Source organism: Centruroides sculpturatus, unplaced genomic scaffold (assembly GCF_000671375.1).
Source record: "Centruroides sculpturatus isolate CEXI.00-Female unplaced genomic scaffold, Cexi_2.0 scaffold1017, whole genome shotgun sequence".
Taxonomy (NCBI): Eukaryota; Metazoa; Arthropoda; class Arachnida; order Scorpiones; family Buthidae; genus Centruroides; species Centruroides sculpturatus.
Genome location: NW_019385285.1, coordinates 278,380 through 296,607, shown reverse-complemented (window position 1 = coordinate 296,607; position 18,228 = coordinate 278,380). Strand labels below are relative to the sequence as shown.

Below are 18,228 nucleotides of genomic sequence, written 5' to 3'. Positions count from 1 at the left end.
CAGGCAGTAGTGTATATAGTGAGAGGCTATTTTCATAAGCATGTATAGTTTAAGAGGAAAAGCGCAATTGTTTGCTATCAACAAATGCTAAAAAATTGTTTTCATTCATCACAAATTGTATTGTAAGCATACAAGGTGATTGTATTCAACGTTATGACATCAGAATTATATATATAAAAATAATTTTATTCTCTATAATTTGAAAAAACTTAAGCACAATATGCAGGTGCTCTACAAAAGAATGATAAATGTCATGCAATTTCGAGACCGCAACTGTTGATTTTAGTGATAAAATGTTTAGACATTCTTTTGTTATGGGGGCACGGGTTTCCCTTTGCAATTACAGAAATTTTACTTAAATAAGGAGTGATTATATTATTATAAAATGTATCAGTTCTATCTGTTGTCTCTGGAGGAATGGCCGTAGGAATGTCTTCTCCTATCAGGACTGTCGTCTCTATAGCGGTAATCTCTTCTATCCCAGCTGTCTCTTCTGTCGTCACGATAGAAGTCTCTGTTTCCGTCTCTAAACGGACGATTTCCTCCGTACCTACGATCCTGTCTTCTATTGTATCCGTCATTCCTATAGACACGACATCAAAATTATGAAAAATTCAAATATGTATAGAAAACAAACTGTTAGCACAATACAACAGCATGATATTCAGCTTTACAACTCTACTTATTTATAATGTGTATATTATGTAATTTTGACTAACGGTTATGCCACCCTCTAATATGAAATGTAATACATAGGCTGCATTTATTTAGAGGCAAAAGAGAATTTTTGGGATCAGAATTTGCACTCGAGATGTAGTTTACACTGAAGAGGCAAACTGTTCTTGCATGTAACATATGATAAATGATCTTTCAAGGACCAGGGAAACTGGTACAGTCTGTTGAACTTTCTCTTGCACTAACTCAGGAAAGGAGAGAAAAATACATGTGCAGTAATTCAATAGGATTACTTCCATGCCAAAGATGACAACAGACATGTAAAATTCATCAGACTTTTCCTTTTTGCCTTTGCACAAACACAACTAGAAAGAAAACAAGGAGAATACTCCCATAGATGAATGCTTGGTTACCCTCTCCTGTTTTGCTCTCCCATCTGCTTAAATGCAACCTTAGTGAAATAAATTATAACAAGTGGTCCATACAGTTATGCTACCCAGATCAATTAATTTGTATCAATAGCAATATAACGGGCGATGCCTTCGTGAGATAAGCACAAGATTCAGGTTAGAGTCCCGCTTTGTATCAATCATTTCCTGCAGAATAAATTAATCAGTTTAATACAAGATTCTACCCACTACTGCCTACCCTTGGTAGGTTAGTTAAAGTTCTAGCCCGATAATGAAACGACATATTGTGTAGTTAATCTGGTTCTATGCAATACTAGGTATATAATTTTAAAGTACAGTCAACTTGCAATAATATGAATTGCTAGGAAAACAGTTAAATTAAACTTTAACACCTATTTTCTGAGTACAAAAGAATGGTCTGCTAAAACCTGATTTTTGAATTGCTCTACAGTCAGAGATCGAACCCATCTTTCTTTACTAGAAGAAAATCTATTCTACTCAAAATGGAAGATTTATTACTTTAATTATGGTCAGCCTGTATATAAAGTTTTCTCTATTCAGAGCACTCTGATGCCAAAATTTGTATACAATATGCAAACAAAACACAGTAAATAATGAAGATCAACCTTAAAGTGACATTTTAATGTGTTATTTTAAACATTACAAATAATGTTCTCTGTTCATAGTCTTCAAATTCTATACTCAAATGATGGGGAACACATTAAGCAGCATTCTTTATTCTCTTGTGGAACAAAAATACATTTTCATTGTGTTGTTTCAGTGTATTTTTCTGTATTTTTCTGTTCATTTATGTTTTGAACACGTACGATTTGGAGATCTTAGACTGAAGAGAAGGAAATGAAGACCGCTCATTCCACAAATTGCATTTTTAATTTAATAATCGCAAAGGAGATTATTATACGTTTGTTTGCGTATGCATTTGTGATCGGCAAATGCCGATATCTGTATATATGTAATATGTACGTTCTTAAAACTTATTAATTACAATTAGAATACATTCTGTTAGAGGCACAGTGTATTTTTCTGTGCCTCTAACAGAAGTTTTTGAATTAACTTTTTTCTTTGCATAATTTTTCCCCACCTTTGCATAGTCTTTATGCAAATTTTGGTGACAATTTGCTTATTGATTATAGTTAGAGAGTACTTGGAATAAGGAAAGTTTGATTATGGCCATCCTGTATATTGGAAAATTATCCTACAACTGAATCATTTGGCTAGGGCCAAACAGGTATAATGACTCAGATTAGAGAAGTGTGTGTGTGTGTGTGTTATCTTGTAGTACAGAACTGTCTGTTCAATTAGAAAATACCTATAGAACAAAACTGAATGACAATAAGACAATACATATGCAAAAATAAAACTTAGAACGTTATAGCACAATAGACCATCTTGCTAGATAAAAGATAGAAATTACAAATTACCTGGATCGTTTAAACTGTTCCCAAGGATAGACGACCGGCGGAGGAGGAAGGGGAGTCTCTTTCAGTTTGACGAACTCTGCATCTCTTTCGGTGTATCTGTCTTTGAACATTCCTTCATACAGAGGCAACTGGGAGGGCTTTTGGCTTTCTTCTTGATCTCCCATTCTTTACTTTTTATCTTTCAAATTAATTAAAAATCCAAAACTTTTGGTGCATGAATTTTTAAATCCAATTTTTCTTCGAAAGTAATCGTGTAACTTACTTTCAATTTATGATGATTTAGTAAATGTCGGCTTCCAATCTAATTTTGATAATAAATTTTAAAATACTGTTAAATTCAGTCTTAATATATCTGATTAATGAACTCATAACACATTACAGATTATTATATATACATATATTATCACCAATAACAATATAGCAAATGTGTTTGTGTATATATATATACACAATGTACATGCGCACACATACACACTATATAGGGTGCTAAAAAAATTTTCCAGCATTTATATGATAGATAGTACACATCATAACTCAAATAACTCAACTGTTTCCAAGATATTAACGTCTCGCATTTTAGTATCACGAGCGACTTGCTATTGCACGTGACTACATGAAAAGATAATCAACATGTCCTCCTTATGCCGTCATCTTAGAGTTGCAAAGTGTCCCAAAAATTCTGGGTCTTTTGCAGATTATTGATCTGAAATGGCAAGTTTTAACCTGCGTTTACAAGACTACGAGAACTTTATCCCGTGTTTTGATAAAAGCAAATAATAATAACCTATTAATTTTAACTTTGGTAAAATGTGATTTATACAGATAAAGTATTACAGTTAATCTCAGTTTTATCCGATTCACGAGCTTTAGTCGTAACGTATACGACAGATAGTGCACTATTTTTAATCTACAATACAAATGCACTCAAAGGAAATTAATCAAATTTAAACCTTATTAACTTAGTTTCTCGTAGATGATAGTGTAGTGTTTAACTATATGCTATTGTGTTAAACGAGTGCATTGGGATACATCAATACATTCAACTACGTACAACCCAGTAGCACGTATATAAACAGATGCAAGATGTCGAAATATAACACTCGAGCTAACACAATGTCGGCCGGCAGGCCTTAGATTTTCACACCACCCCGATACATACACTGGCAATTAACCATCAATTTACAGTAATTCCAGAAGAATTCATCTACAATTTTTTAAGGAAAGCATCAAGCGATGCAGCGGGCCACAATTTCACCCACCGCAGACAAGCCAGACTCACAGTAGGATTAGTACGACCAAAAACTGAGAAAAGAGCCATCCGCTAATTATGCATACAGTTTAACAGGGGAAGGGAATCGCATGCTTTTTTAATGTTAGTGGTATACAGATTTATCTCTTCACTACATATTGCAATCTAATTCATTACATGGTACAAATGCAGGTCACGTGTGGAGGGGTAACCCCCCTCCACACGTGACCTGCATTTGTACTGTACCTCCTAATCAATTAAGTACCGCGGAGAAGCAGTAATTCAGGGGTCGTCGAACGTAAACCGATCATTTTCATGGCTAATTTAACCATCGATGGATCATTTCGTCTTCATAAATAACTGTAAGACGATTCTAAATCATTTAATTACGCCAAGTTATAAAATGCCTCAAAAATAATACCTTAACACGATCTTCTTTACAGGAACATAAACAACTTCACCACTCATCCGCCATTTATGACGCTTTGTTCTCCGTTTACAGCGCCACTTCTCGTCATTATAAAAGAAAAATAATAATAATAAAAATTATTGAATAAACTAAAATATAATAATTTCTATTTATATTATTTATTAAAAATCGATTCTAATTAAAGCTACGAAGTGAATAAATCTCCATCTTTCTTTTTTAATTACGATAATTTTATTTTGCTACGCGAGACTAGGTAGCGCTTTATTTCCTGTTTCCGTTCAGCAGTCGGAGTTCGTTTGGTTTTGTGAGGTCTGTCGAATATTTTGTTTTATTTACATTTAATAAGTGATTTTATTGTTTTGATAACCTTATATTAAGCTTGGTCTAATTAAAACGTTTCTTTAGACAAATGGAGAAGATTTATTTTTAAACTTAAATGTCATTTGTTGATGATGAGATGTAAACTCTGAACGAGGACTTTGCCACCCCCAGAGGGGGGCGAAGTCCTGGGGGTTACACAACAGTCACGAGGACCAATAGAGACTGTAATATTACCAATAAAGACTGTTGTGTAACCCCCTCTGGGGGGTTACACAACAGTCTCTATTGGTAATATTACAGGGGATTACACAACAGTCTCTATTAGTAATATTACAGTTGTAAATGAGGGGTTTGGTCCCCAAATCTTATAGCCCCCTCGACCAAAAATGAGGAACCATACTTCTAATTGTCATTCTTTTCAAGATATTGTGTCTTATGTCCACTCTTAGGTTGACACCAGTCTGTGTCGGTTGAAAGACGTGTGGTAGTTGATGCATTGATCACGGTATTAAACTTTGTAAAAGTATATAAAACATGAAAATTATTTATTATAAAGAGAGCGTAAAAATGTTTAAAAAGACAAAACGGTCGAAAGAGATCTGATCTGTGCATCAACTTTTATGCGTCTTTCGTCCGACGTAGACCCTTCCCGCTTGGGCCTACTCCTGTCTACTGTTTTTCTGCAAAGACTGTGGTAAAGTGGAAAATTGGACACGCAACGCAGTATATGAAAGGAGATCTGAGGTTATCCTTACCCGTTTGAGAATTGTACATACTCGGTTGACTCATCAATACCTTTCGAAGGATGATGACCAGCCAATATTGCAATTGTAGTGTAAGTGTTAAGCACATACTGTGCAACTGCATTGCCTCTGAGAGGATTTGTAGACAACATTACAGAAATGCATGTTTTTCAGAGATTCTGGGCCATGGGCCAAAACTTCATAAATTATTGAACTTTCTGAAAGTCATAAATATTCATAAACAGATTTAATTATTTATTTTTTATTTATATATATATGTTATTGTTATATACATTTGTACTGTTATATGTTTTCGTTATTTGTTTTTTTGTCATTTTTTAATTTTTTTTTGTTTTACATTATATATTAATTTTATTTATTTATTAGATTATACAATTATACCATTTGACATGGCGCAGCTTGACTTATGTGGCCCTTGCGCCAATAAATTCTAACCAACCTACCAACCTATGGTAAAGTGGAAAACTTTGGATTTTTGGCATTATTTTGAGAAATGGTTTCAGATTTTTCACTTAGATTTCACCCCAGTTTTGAAGGTCTTCAAAATTTCAGATGGACTGATTTAGGGTGGTGTATATCTCAGAGTTGCATGAAGACTGTTGGTTTCTCTGACTTTTTACTCTTATAGATGTGGTCTACTGCTCCAATAAGCTCCAGACTGCGTTGTTTGTGGCTGCATTTGTACCATTCCATTTACTTATCTTTATTTTATTTTTTTGCCATTGTTAAAAGCGATAATTTGATCACAAGTCGAAGTAAAGATGGACAAGTACAATTTTTTGTTACTTGAGACATGGGAAAGAGAGACTCGATATAAATGAGTTTTAAACTGTTTACAGATTGAAGTTAGAAGTTTGTGAGTTGCTTGTGAGCGCAATATCTTCGCCAAAAGTTTACATGTTTCGGAATGACTCTTGGCATTTTGTTTGTAAGTTTTCCAGGGATTTCAGAACAAACTCTTCGATGTACTACCTCAAAAGTGACCTTGCTACAAATTCCCAGTCTGTTTTAGAACTGTTTGCAAACACCCTTCTACACCAGCTTCGTGAACTATAGTAGAATGGCTCACAAAGTTGGTCTGTATGCACTTTTAAGTGAGTTGAGTCTCTGTTTAGTAACACAGTGTTTCTTAGTGTGATATGATACTAAATGCAATTCTTATCTATACTGACTGTAAGAATTATGACTGTATCAGTCATATCGATTTGTCTTAGTCACAGCAGTCATAGTGATGTCACTGTATCATTATCATTTGTTATGATCTGAATTTAAATAGGTTTTTACATAAAAAAACAAATTTTTGTTATAACAAATTTAATTATTTGCTACTTCAAATATTACATGATTATTCTGATTTGGAGTTATTATGGTAGCAACACCTGTAGATTTTGATTACGGAGATTGCTGTAGCAAAAATTAGCAAATTTATAATTTTTTACTGTCAACATTACCATGTTGTCAAGTGTTGTATCATTAATGTAGGAGTCGACTGTTGTCTTAATTTGAATCCTAAAATTTCACGGACTTGGATCCAGACTTGCTCGTAATAAAAACAGTAATTATGTTAATATGTAGTGTATTATAATAAAATAAAAATGTTAATAGAGAGGTTGAGGCGCACGTTTTAAACGTGTAAACGTGTACGTGTGACGTTCGGCGCCGCTTTCCCGTAAGCCTAAAAGTTTGACGATGATGTTTGGAATGTCGAGCGTGATTCCACCGACTATCCAAACACCATTGTCAAACTTTTAGGCTTAAGGGAAAGCGGCGCCAAATGTCACACGTACACGTTTACACGTTTAAAACGTGCGCCTCAACCTCTCTAATGTATAATGGTTCATACATTAATGCTGCTCTCAATAAGTATCTCATATTTGATAATCCACTTTTTCATTATTAAATTAGAAGTAAGATAAACATGCTGACTTGATAAGGATTGTGCTTATAACATCATGCTTGTTGTTTAGAATTTTCTGGTTTGGATTCTATAAAAGCAACTTATCTATAGATTTCTGTAAGGATTCACCTAGAAAACAGTAATTTGGGTGCTGTAAGGCCAAGTTTACTTTAAATATGATAGATTGAAGTCTGATCATCTAGTCACAATAGTGTGCTTGCTAGAACCAAGTTAACAGTAAACATTGTTTGAACTACTGAAGTATTTCAAAGCTAACCATTGTTTATTCTTGAAAGAGGATTATTGTGGTTGGCATTGTAATGTGTGTCTTTGGTGTTCTTTCAGCTGATGAGATAGTGTTCTGATAGTCGCCACTATATAGTATGTTATAATATCCTAGATGCTGTGTTTGAGCGGAATCTAATATATTCTTGATCTCTCCAGGGTCTCTGTTGTCACACAATAGTCTCAAGTTGGATTTGGCTCGATTGAGAGAGTTAATTGTATGAACATTAGTGTGTAAGTGCTAAAGATATATTGCCCAAGTAAGGAATTATTATACCCAGATGCTCCATTTGCTTCTTATCATGCGTAGTGGAAACAGGAAAGAAGAGAGAATAAAACCCTATGGTTCAGGTATTCAGATTTTGCTATGTACTAACTAGCATTGTGAGGGCAGTAATGACACGCTTTAATTCCTCTGTGGTTTGTTTTTGATTGGAAGGGTAATTTGGCATTTATCACAAATTCGTAGTATCTTCATTGTTATTTCAGCCAAGTATGTACAAAAATGCTGCAATATGCATTAATCCATAAGGCCTATCTACTTTTTTAATCAACAATAAACTGTAGAAGGATTGAAACATGTCATTATTGCCATCACCAATGTCAATTACTCAATAGAAAAATTCAAATATTCAAACTAAAAACTTTTGCTCTCTCTTTCTTGTTACCACTATATGTGATAAGAGGTAAGTGGACTGTCTGAGAATGACAATAACTTACTCGGGCAGCGTACCTTTACTAATTATATGCTTGTTAAAGTTTATACAATTATATCTCCCTATCAGTCCACGATCTAATCTGTGGAGACTACCGAGTAATAATAGTGATCCTTACGAGGCACTATACAGGTCATCATATACAAGATTTCACTCAAGCACATTGTCTTGGGGTTCTAGCAGTGTCGATTGTTGGAACATTATCTCATCACCTCAAAGAACACAAGAGAGATATTACAATACAAGCAACCCACCAAAATTGCTGTATCGCCTATCTCTTTTGTTATTTTGATTGGTGGTCTAATGTATTAATCTACAGTTTCTTACAACACAGTAAAGTATCAAAAAATGTATCAATTTTTCATTTAATAAGATTTGGACAGTATAGAGGAGGCTCATTAAAAGCCTTTTCCTTACTTTACTATGTTGTAAGAAACTGTAGATTAGTATATTAAAAAAATGAAATAAAAGTGATATTAATTAATATAATAAATTAGTAGATGTGATTGCCTCATGTATTTCACTATAACAAATATTATGTAAACTTTTTTTTAACTATTAAAAATAAACCGTACCATTGATATATTTATTTATATATTTAATAGACTTGTAATACTGCAACTATAAATAATAGATATGAATGAAATGGGAAGTACTACAATACTTAGAATGCAAGATGATATAATGTACTCTAAATTTGATGTAATGATATGCAATAGAAACAAAGGGAGAAGAACGATATTATATTTCTATTGTGTCCATCAAAAAATTATTTTTTTTTGTTGTGAATTATTTAAAATCCAATTTTTGTTACAGAGATTTGAAAATAAAGATGGACCCGGCACTTTTAAAGGAAAGGGAGGCATTTAAACGAAGGGCTCTTGCCACGCCTGTCATCGAGAATCGGAAAAAAGACACCGGGTCAAATGATGCACCTTCAAAAAAGAAACAGAAGTCCAATTCTTCAAAACCCAAAGGTTTGATGTTTTTAATTAATTTAATATATATTATTCAATTTGAATATAAAATTTTTTTAATATAGAGCATGTATATAAAGCATTATTTTATATATTATATAATTTTCTGTTTTACAGATATGTATAGCTATAAGAATATGACATTATCTTCACAATATAATTTTAGTGTTTTGGCTAAAATAGTTAAGCACATGAAGGTAAGAAACATTTTATGCATTGTATATTTATATTATATAATATATATTATGAAGAAAGTACAGAGAATCACAAATAATTTCATTAAACTAAATTTAAAGTGTTTTTGACGATACCGCGAATATAAGTTAAAGCATTGGTCATTATCCAATGCCAGTACATTTCTCTTTAACGATTTTTGACTGTCTGATAACAGTTTGCCTGACTAAGTGACTTTTCTATATTCTTAAATTAATTATATTTATGATCACTAATAAACTTAAAACTTGGAAAGTTGTTTTAGAATTAGAAGTGTATTTATCAAATGTTTGATACAAGATACCTTACAATCGAATGGTGTGGCTGCAAAAGGTGATAAGCCATGCAAAGAAGAATTTAAGAAATATCACATTTAAATCTTTAAACAAATCCTGAAATCAATATGTTTAAATATGATATTTTTTAAATTGTTTGTGGGGCTTATTACGTTTTGCGCCTGAGCCATTTAATTATATATAGAAAATACCCTTTCTCCACTTCAAAATTATCGAAACTCCGAGTAATTTTATGTCTAAAAAAATATTTTCCAGTCCAGCTTTGATTTCTACTGAGCAAGGTCAATTTGCCTCCAGTTCCACTAACTTGAAGTTATAATATGTCACTGACCGGATGAAAAATCTGTTCCTATGACACCAATTATTTATAAAACTGAAATAATAGCAAAATTAAGGACATTTGCAAAGCTTGATACCGATACTGTTAATACTATAAAATGAAATAAAATGTCAAGCAAATAAATAAATAAAAAGGGAATATGGACATATACAAACCACTACAGTGAAACCGAGACATTACTCATGAGACAGAAATGAGATTGAGCCATTACAACAGTCTTAAGACTGTTGCAACACAATATTCTATGACAGCGATTACCAATTGATGGTCAGTGGAGAAATTTGGACATTGATCAACTTGAGGTTATGCAAAGTATTCAAAAGGAAACGCAAAATTCTTGGTTGCTTTTTATCACTCAGAGGTGCTTTTTTATTCAAATTTAAAACTAAACATGAAATGACTGTTATCAATAATGCCAATAAATCAATAAACAATGTTGTGAGTGCAATTGTCATCCTTTGTGGAAAAGAGCCAAGCATTCACAAACTTATTTCATACAAGTAGTGTGAGAATACGGGCAAAGGGACTGAGCCCTCTAATCGTTGAGTTGGTAAAACTCGCTCATTTTGTCTTTGGGATGGCTTTTTTTCGAGTGGCGAGGGGGTTGGGAAAGTCAACAGGTGTCCGTGTTTTGGAGTGACAGGAGACAGGTTTTTAACAGACAACAACAGGAATTTATTATATAACAAAACCTATGATACATAAAACTAAGCCTAAGTTAGATGCAGTTAAATGAGGTTACATATACACTCCTCTGGAGGGGATTGACAAAAGTTTCTGATCAGCTCGCATTATGTGCATAATGACCTAGCTCTGTCACTACTACTGCTGAGAGAGAGTTTACAAGAATCTATAGATACCTCAATATTCGTTTGTCAAATTAGATGACATTCATTTGATTGGAGAGAGAGTAATTCGAAGAGGATGGCAATTGTATGACGGATATTCTTATCATTGACTTGCATGGGCCGGGACAGTCTGTTTTTGGAGGTCTGTTGAACTTGGCACCTAGTCATTGATTACTCCAGGCACCAATTAATCTATTCACCTTCCTTTGGATTTCGTATGGGACAACTGCCTGGAACTTCGGTGTCTCCACTTTTTATGCTTGATGCCTGGGAAAATGATCATGTAATCGACTATTGACATGTTGAAGGTTCATTCCCAGGTGTGGGCAGGTTTTTTCCAATGACATGTAATAGCAGCTGTCCCTCTTTCACAATTGAATGTTTTCCTTTTGTCATATTGTTGTCAAAATTCCTCTCTGTTTGTTTAGAGAGAATGTCATCTGATCCCTTCTAGAGTGATGTTTTTTTATAACAATCGCATTACGAAATTAAATTACAAAGTCGTAATTTTGCACGAAATTCACTCATTCCTCTGCTCAGGCCCGTAGATAGGCTTGCAGGCTCACAAGTAGCAACGAACTTTACACTAATTTGTTATAATTAAACAAGTGAATTTTATATTAATAAAGTAAAATGGAACTTTTGTGATGATTACTCTACTGTTTGTATCATTTAAATAAATTCACGATATTGGTCCGCGGGATTCGAAATTGTGAGTTTAGTGGTCTGTGAGGTCAGAAAGATAGGCAATTGTTGTTCTATGAGACAAAAGGTCAAACTTTGATACTTCTTATGTGGCTTAAAATACTTTATTTTTGAGATTTGGATGCTTCTGATAAAATATTCAATATATTTTTTCATTAATTTTACAGCAAAGACATTTAGATGGAGATACACACGCTTTATCTTTAGAAGAGATTTTGGACGAAACAAATCAGTTAAATATTGGAAGCAGACAACGTCATTGGCTCATGACTGAGGTAATAAAAGTTTTATTCAAATTTTCTATATTTATTGTTTATTATAAAGCTTTCTTAAGTAAAATGATACTTAAATGTGCAATCTTTCTGCTAGATTCTATTAGCTTTGCTTTTGTGAATGTATGAGAATAATAATATAAGAGAGCTAAATTACTATCTATCTGAATTTCATACTTTGCCAGCCATGACTGGCAAAGTATGAAATTCAGACGTTGGTCAGCACATCATAATTATCTTTATTACTTAGCAAATATTATAAATTCTATTTTCCTTTTTATCAAGTCTACTAGATTACTTTCTACTAATTGTTTTAAGTTAGTCATATCATGTTTTTTGTCTGTGTCTAGTTAGGACAAAGAGGTTTCTCTTAGACTATGTTTTGTTTTTTCTTATGGCTGTAGAATTTGTTATGGGAAAGATCCTTTAAGAATTATTTAAGATACCATCTATTCTTTCAACATGACTGAGCCATTAAATAAATTTAATTATAATTAGCCATTTAATAATTTGTATATTTATTTATTACTTTTAAGTAAAAATATAAACTTTTTTTATTAATGTTTATACAGGCTTTGGCAAACAATCCAAAAATTCTGTGCTTACCGGAGGGAAAATATGCCTTTAAACCGGCATACAACATCAAAGACAGAAAATCACTATTAAGATTATTAGATAAACACGACCAAAGAGGACTGGGTGGAATTTTATTGGAAGACGTACAAGAATCTGTTTCGCATGCAGACAAAATTATTAAAGTAAGACAATTAAATTACTTAAAATACATTAAATTACAAAATATTTTTCTAATTAAATTCTGAAGCTTTGTTTTTCAACTTACGAATATAATTTCTTACGAACTTCAACTATAATTTAGATAATTGGAGATTGTGTGATTACCGTAACAAGACCAATTGACAAAAAGAAGGTTCTGTTTTATAATGACAAAACTTTACATTATACAGTAGAGGAAGGTAAATATTATTTATTACAGTCTTTTAATACTGATCTATGATGCAATAATTTTTATTCAAAAGATGAAACCTCCTTTGTTTAAGAATAGTATTAAGTTATTTACCGCATGGCATCATGACATTTTTAGGTATGTAGTGCATGGGACTCCCAGTGCACCGCAACTCGACATTCCGATTTTTTTCCTAAAGCGTACCATGTGATTCAATTTTACACTGAATGTTGAAATAGCTGGAATTGGGTTTATATCACCAACTGGCTATTTTGGCATTATGCAGCATGACACTTGGTAATGATAGGAGCTTCTAAGAATGAAGTAATGATGTTTCAGGCATATCAAAAGAGTTAAAGTAGGTTATTATGTCACCACTTGGCCAAGCCACATTGGTGTGGTCCATTGTGGAAGGACTTTATGATCACACGATATATTGTGTGTATAGACCAGTGATAATGACCTTTTTGAGGGTGTATGCCAAATAGTAAGCATATTTACCTTTAAAAATGTTTGTGCACTGAAGTTTTTGCCTTTGAATAACGATATTTAAAGAAATTAAATAAATGTGCTTTAATTAGAAGAAATGTAAAGAAGCTGATTGAAAAAGACAGATGATAAAATGAAATAGTGTGATATGCCCCATAACAGATGATTTCTCCCTCTGTGCCAAAGGTTCACCACCCCTGATGTAGACCATATATGGCTGCCTCTAAGTTTTGCAGTTTTTCAGTAACAGAGTATTCCTGTTATTGAGTGGAGCGTAAGCAAAGCTCTTCATAAGTTAGAAAGTGCTTTGTCTGTGATCAAAGTTCAAGCAACCACATGACTATTAAACATGAGTTTTTGCAAATATTTAGAACTTGATAATTTGATGTCATAACAAAGCTGGAATTTTCAAATTTGATCTATGGACCAAGATATTCTATGTTAAAATTTACCATGTAAAGTCTTTGGGCCAATTGCAACACCATCTAGCATATTAAAAATATGCTAGATGGTGTATACAAAGTATTTAATAAACAAGGTGGACATATTGCCTATTAATGATAAATAATTTCAATTATTATTTAAATGTTGAAGTGGCTGTATCATTTTGGGATAAGTATACAGTAGAACCTCGAAAACTCGGCTCTCGATAACCCGGCACTCCGGATAACTCGACCACACCCTGGCAGGGCAGAAAAATCCTTAGTTAATTAATTTTCATTATAGACANTGTAAGACGATTCTAAATCATTTAATTACGCCAAGTTATAAAATGCCTCAAAAATAATACCTTAACACGATCTTCTTTACAGGAACATAAACAACTTCACCACTCTTCCACTCAAAATGGAAGATTTATTACTTTAATTATGGTCAGCCTGTATATAAAGTTTTCTCTATTCAGAGCACTCTGATGCCAAAATTTGTATACAATATGCAAACAAAACACAGTAAATAATGAAGATCAACCTTAAAGTGACATTTTAATGTGTTATTTTAAACATTACAAATAATGTTCTCTGTTCATAGTCTTCAAATTCTATACTCAAATGATGGGGAACACATTAAGCAGCATTCTTTATTCTCTTGTGGAACAAAAATACATTTTCATTGTGTTGTTTCAGTGTATTTTTCTGTATTTTTCTGTTCATTTATGTTTTGAACACGTACGATTTGGAGATCTTAGACTGAAGAGAAGGAAATGAAGACCGCTCATTCCACAAATTGCATTTTTAATTTAATAATCGCAAAGGAGATTATTATACGTTTGTTTGCGTATGCATTTGTGATCGGCAAANATGACGACATAAATCAATAATCAATTTTTTCTATTCTTTCATAATGTGTGATATTTATTTCTTTATTAATATCATTATTTTCAAAGTAGCTCTATCATTTCGTAACATATTACATATGTAACTTGGCCAGGCGATGTCACCAGGAAGCCAGAATTTTGAAATTTGATCTACGAGTTGTGATACTCGAGGTTAAAATTTGCCGCGTACAGTCTATAGTTTGAGTTCTGGTTTTATGCTGGTCGCACGTATATCGAAAGAGTTTACATTGATCTCTACAATGGACATTTCACATGCACATTGTTGTGACAAAATTAATATTTGAAAATGTGCGTATGGGTGTCCTGTGGCAGCGTGTACACGATTTAATCAATTGCTAAAGTCACAAGCAATCGATTTTCACAAGCAGATATTTAAAATTCCAAAGTTACATAAAATTACTTTGTTTATGAAATGATTGATTAATTAGTTGATGTAATACACTAGCATGTTAAGGCTATACATGATTATGTCATAATCAATGACCTTTTCATTGTAGACAGGAGATACTGTTCCATATTTACAGTCTATTGAAAGAATCAAATTGGGTATTAATTAACTAATGAGCATCAGCTATTGATTGCTTAGTTGTGGCAAGTTACTTCTGGTTTCTTCCTATGTTAAACACATCACCACCATTAAAAACTGATATGAAAGCTTCACATTCTCGTATTGGAATAAGTATAGTAATTGTTAAATGTATGATTGTGTACAGTTAACGAATGATATAAAATATTAACATATAACGGAAAAGTCGTCCTACCATCCAGTGAGAGAAAATAAAATAAAATCACACACTGCCTGACATATTAAATGAAAAGTGCCAATGTCATTAAGGGATGTGCTTAGTCGTTTAACTGAAGTGACATTGCTCTAGTTGGTTCTTTCTATAGATAGACTATAGCGAGAGAGAAAAGAGGAGGACTAGAGATGAGTATTTATGATTTTATGGGGTCTGAATCCTATCCTGTAGCCATAAGCTAATGAAATATATTATCAGAAAGATGTCTGAATAATCTATTTGCAAAACAGATGATGGATACATTGTTTCTATACATGGGATTCATCTAACAGTTTATTCTGTGTATATTATCGATCTCAAGACGGTTAGAGTATTTGGCTTTGTAGTTTATATCTGGTTAATATGTATTTTTTCAGCTCACTGCCATACAAATTCTTCAAATATTTTTTGTTGTTTTAAAATAATACAAATAGTTATAAAGATTACATAGCAAAAGGTTATGAAAATTGCATTAAGCTGTTAGATCCATACAATGAAACCAATAACTTTCTCTGACCCATATTTAATACTAAAATATCATTCCCTTTCCTTCATTTATGCTAGTCAACCCTATTGTGGGTCATTCTTTAAAACAAAAGATGTTATTGTAGTTGTGAAAGCATAAATACAAGATTGCAGAATATTGTGGGCTATATAATTGGTTAATCATTTCTGATATTACTATAAATAATTGTCAACACGAATAAAAATACATGCTGAAAAGGTTTATTGTGTAAAGTAGATTTTGATTTACAATATATGGAAATTGCTTCTGTTAATCTTCATGTAATTCACTATACAAATACAAAATATACACAGGGTCTTCCAAAAAGAATATTAAAATAATTAATATTGTTACCACTTTAAATTATCTGAGAATGTTGGCAGTTTTCCAATGTTTTAATGTGCATTACAAGTTTTTCGTTTGCCCAATATTTCTCAACATGTGCACCTCATGTTGCATTGCATACTTCAAATAAATACTCAAATTCATGCTACACTTGCTACAGAATATCCATTGCCACTCCTTCTGTGGCATCCACAATTTTACAGCTCCCGAAGATTACTCGTGTTGCACAATGACGAGCGACTTTGCGAACTGCAGAACACAAAACAACTCTATTGCAGAGTAACTGTTTTCATTTATGGTGCTTCTTTGAGGTGGTGGACAAGAGATGTTCGAACACGATGGGAGACAAAACTCAGACAGTTACTCTCTCAATCTGTGTATGTCACATACTTCTTGGATAATAATTAATATAATTCATAATGGTAGCAATTTATATAGTGTTCTGAAATGAAAGTATTATAAAATTTTGCCTGATGATTGCATTTAAGAAATATGAGAATTAATAAAAAGATACTGAAAATTTTATCCTTATTTCTTTAGAATATTTCCATGTTTAAATCTTGTGGAATCTGAACTGTTTAAGTGTTATTCATCACTGTAAAAAAGTAGAGTTAGGAATGGATCCATGGGCTAAAAACATTACTGGAAATGATAGAAATTTTTGTATAGGGTTCAGTTGCAATGATTTCACTGGGGGTTTCATTAGACACATTCACAACAATATATATTGATATAATCACCATGGTTATAGCATAATGTATAAATGATTTGAATCTTTGCTATATAGAATCCTTGCATTAATCTTAAGAGGTGGTAGAGTTGGAGGAATGAACATTTTCTGTTAGTGTAGAATCTGGAGAATAAAAATTACTACAGTAGGTGATGTTAGTCAGAAGTGCCATACCACATGCAATGCATTGCTTTACTATGCCAGATAAAGCGGTTGCCTGCCCACCTTGCATGGGAGATTCTCAAAGTGGCCACTATTTTAATACTTGTAAATGTAGCTCAGAGCAGTGAACTGACGATCGTTGGACTCTTTCAAAGATTCCGGGAGTACCTCAAATCCTGTCTGCTGCACCTAGAATCCCGTTCCCGATACTCATCATTTGTTGGCATGGATATCCGTTGGCTTGGTAGTGTGTAATCCATCCTGCACGGACAAGTGCAAGTATTAAATGTGATGCAAAAACTCTCTACTGGTAGCCGACCCTATTCTGGCCAACAAAGTGTTTGAAGAGTAGTAGAAATGGTGAAGCAAATAAATGTACAGCCTAATTCTAAACCTGTGCAATATTAACTTTTCTGTATGTAATAGTAAATTTATTTGTTGCTTTATCTTCAGTTTATGATAGAAATTCCAGTCCAGAAACACAATTCCAAAATTACATATCATTCAAGTCGGGTTTTATGCCAGTTCTATACTTTATCTGGGGGGGGCAAAGTTAATTTTAAATCATTAAACTCCACTTGTTTCCAGTTTAAGGTATTCATAACAGGCATACATTTTATCAGAAAAAGCAATTAATATATAAACCTTGTTTATTTCTAGTAGATACAAAATTTTGATATAAATAACTGATTACATTGTTTTCCATAAATTAGAATTTCAAAAACTGTGGAGAAGCGTAGCAGTGGACGGAATCGACGATCAGAAAATAGAGGAATATCTTCAGAGGCAAGGAATTACCTCCATGCAAGATTTAGGAATCAAGAAAGTTGTAAGTATTTTTTGGTGTGAATTGTTACTTACCGTTTGGGTAAACCGGATGTAAAGTTGTCGTTGCTTCTTAAGGTGCCTCTGCAAAAGAGAAAGAAGCCGACGAGTAAAAAGCCGCGCACGTTCAAGAAACACAATGAACACATGAGTGACATTTTACAGGATTACAGCGAATCTTAGTAGTGTATTTAAATTTGTATAGTACCTTTATTAAATATTATTTTGTAATTAGTAGGTTGTCATAAATTTT

General features: G+C 32.9%; 2 protein-coding genes across 2 annotated transcripts; one reads left to right on the top strand and one right to left on the bottom strand.

The window, feature by feature from the left end:
- Nucleotides 1–169: 169 nt before the first annotated feature.
- On the bottom strand, nucleotides 170–4,288 carry LOC111637182 (RNMT-activating mini protein-like). Its single transcript, XM_023382610.1, has 4 exons — nucleotides 4,198–4,288; nucleotides 2,790–2,828; nucleotides 2,528–2,705; nucleotides 170–583 (listed from the first exon to the last, which is right to left on the bottom strand). Exons 3-4 carry the CDS (start codon nucleotides 2,689–2,691, stop codon nucleotides 397–399), a joined length of 351 nt encoding a protein of 116 aa, XP_023238378.1. The 5' UTR covers nucleotides 2,692–2,705; nucleotides 2,790–2,828; nucleotides 4,198–4,288; the 3' UTR covers nucleotides 170–396.
- Nucleotides 4,289–4,435: 147 nt separating this feature from the next.
- On the top strand, nucleotides 4,436–18,209 carry LOC111637183 (transcription initiation factor IIE subunit beta-like). Its single transcript, XM_023382611.1, has 8 exons — nucleotides 4,436–4,515; nucleotides 9,006–9,166; nucleotides 9,284–9,363; nucleotides 11,736–11,843; nucleotides 12,413–12,598; nucleotides 12,718–12,814; nucleotides 17,864–17,979; nucleotides 18,054–18,209. The coding sequence occupies exons 2-8, from the start codon at nucleotides 9,022–9,024 to the stop codon at nucleotides 18,156–18,158; spliced, it is 837 nt and encodes a 278-aa protein (XP_023238379.1). The 5' UTR covers nucleotides 4,436–4,515; nucleotides 9,006–9,021; the 3' UTR covers nucleotides 18,159–18,209.
- Nucleotides 18,210–18,228: the final 19 nt, after the last annotated feature.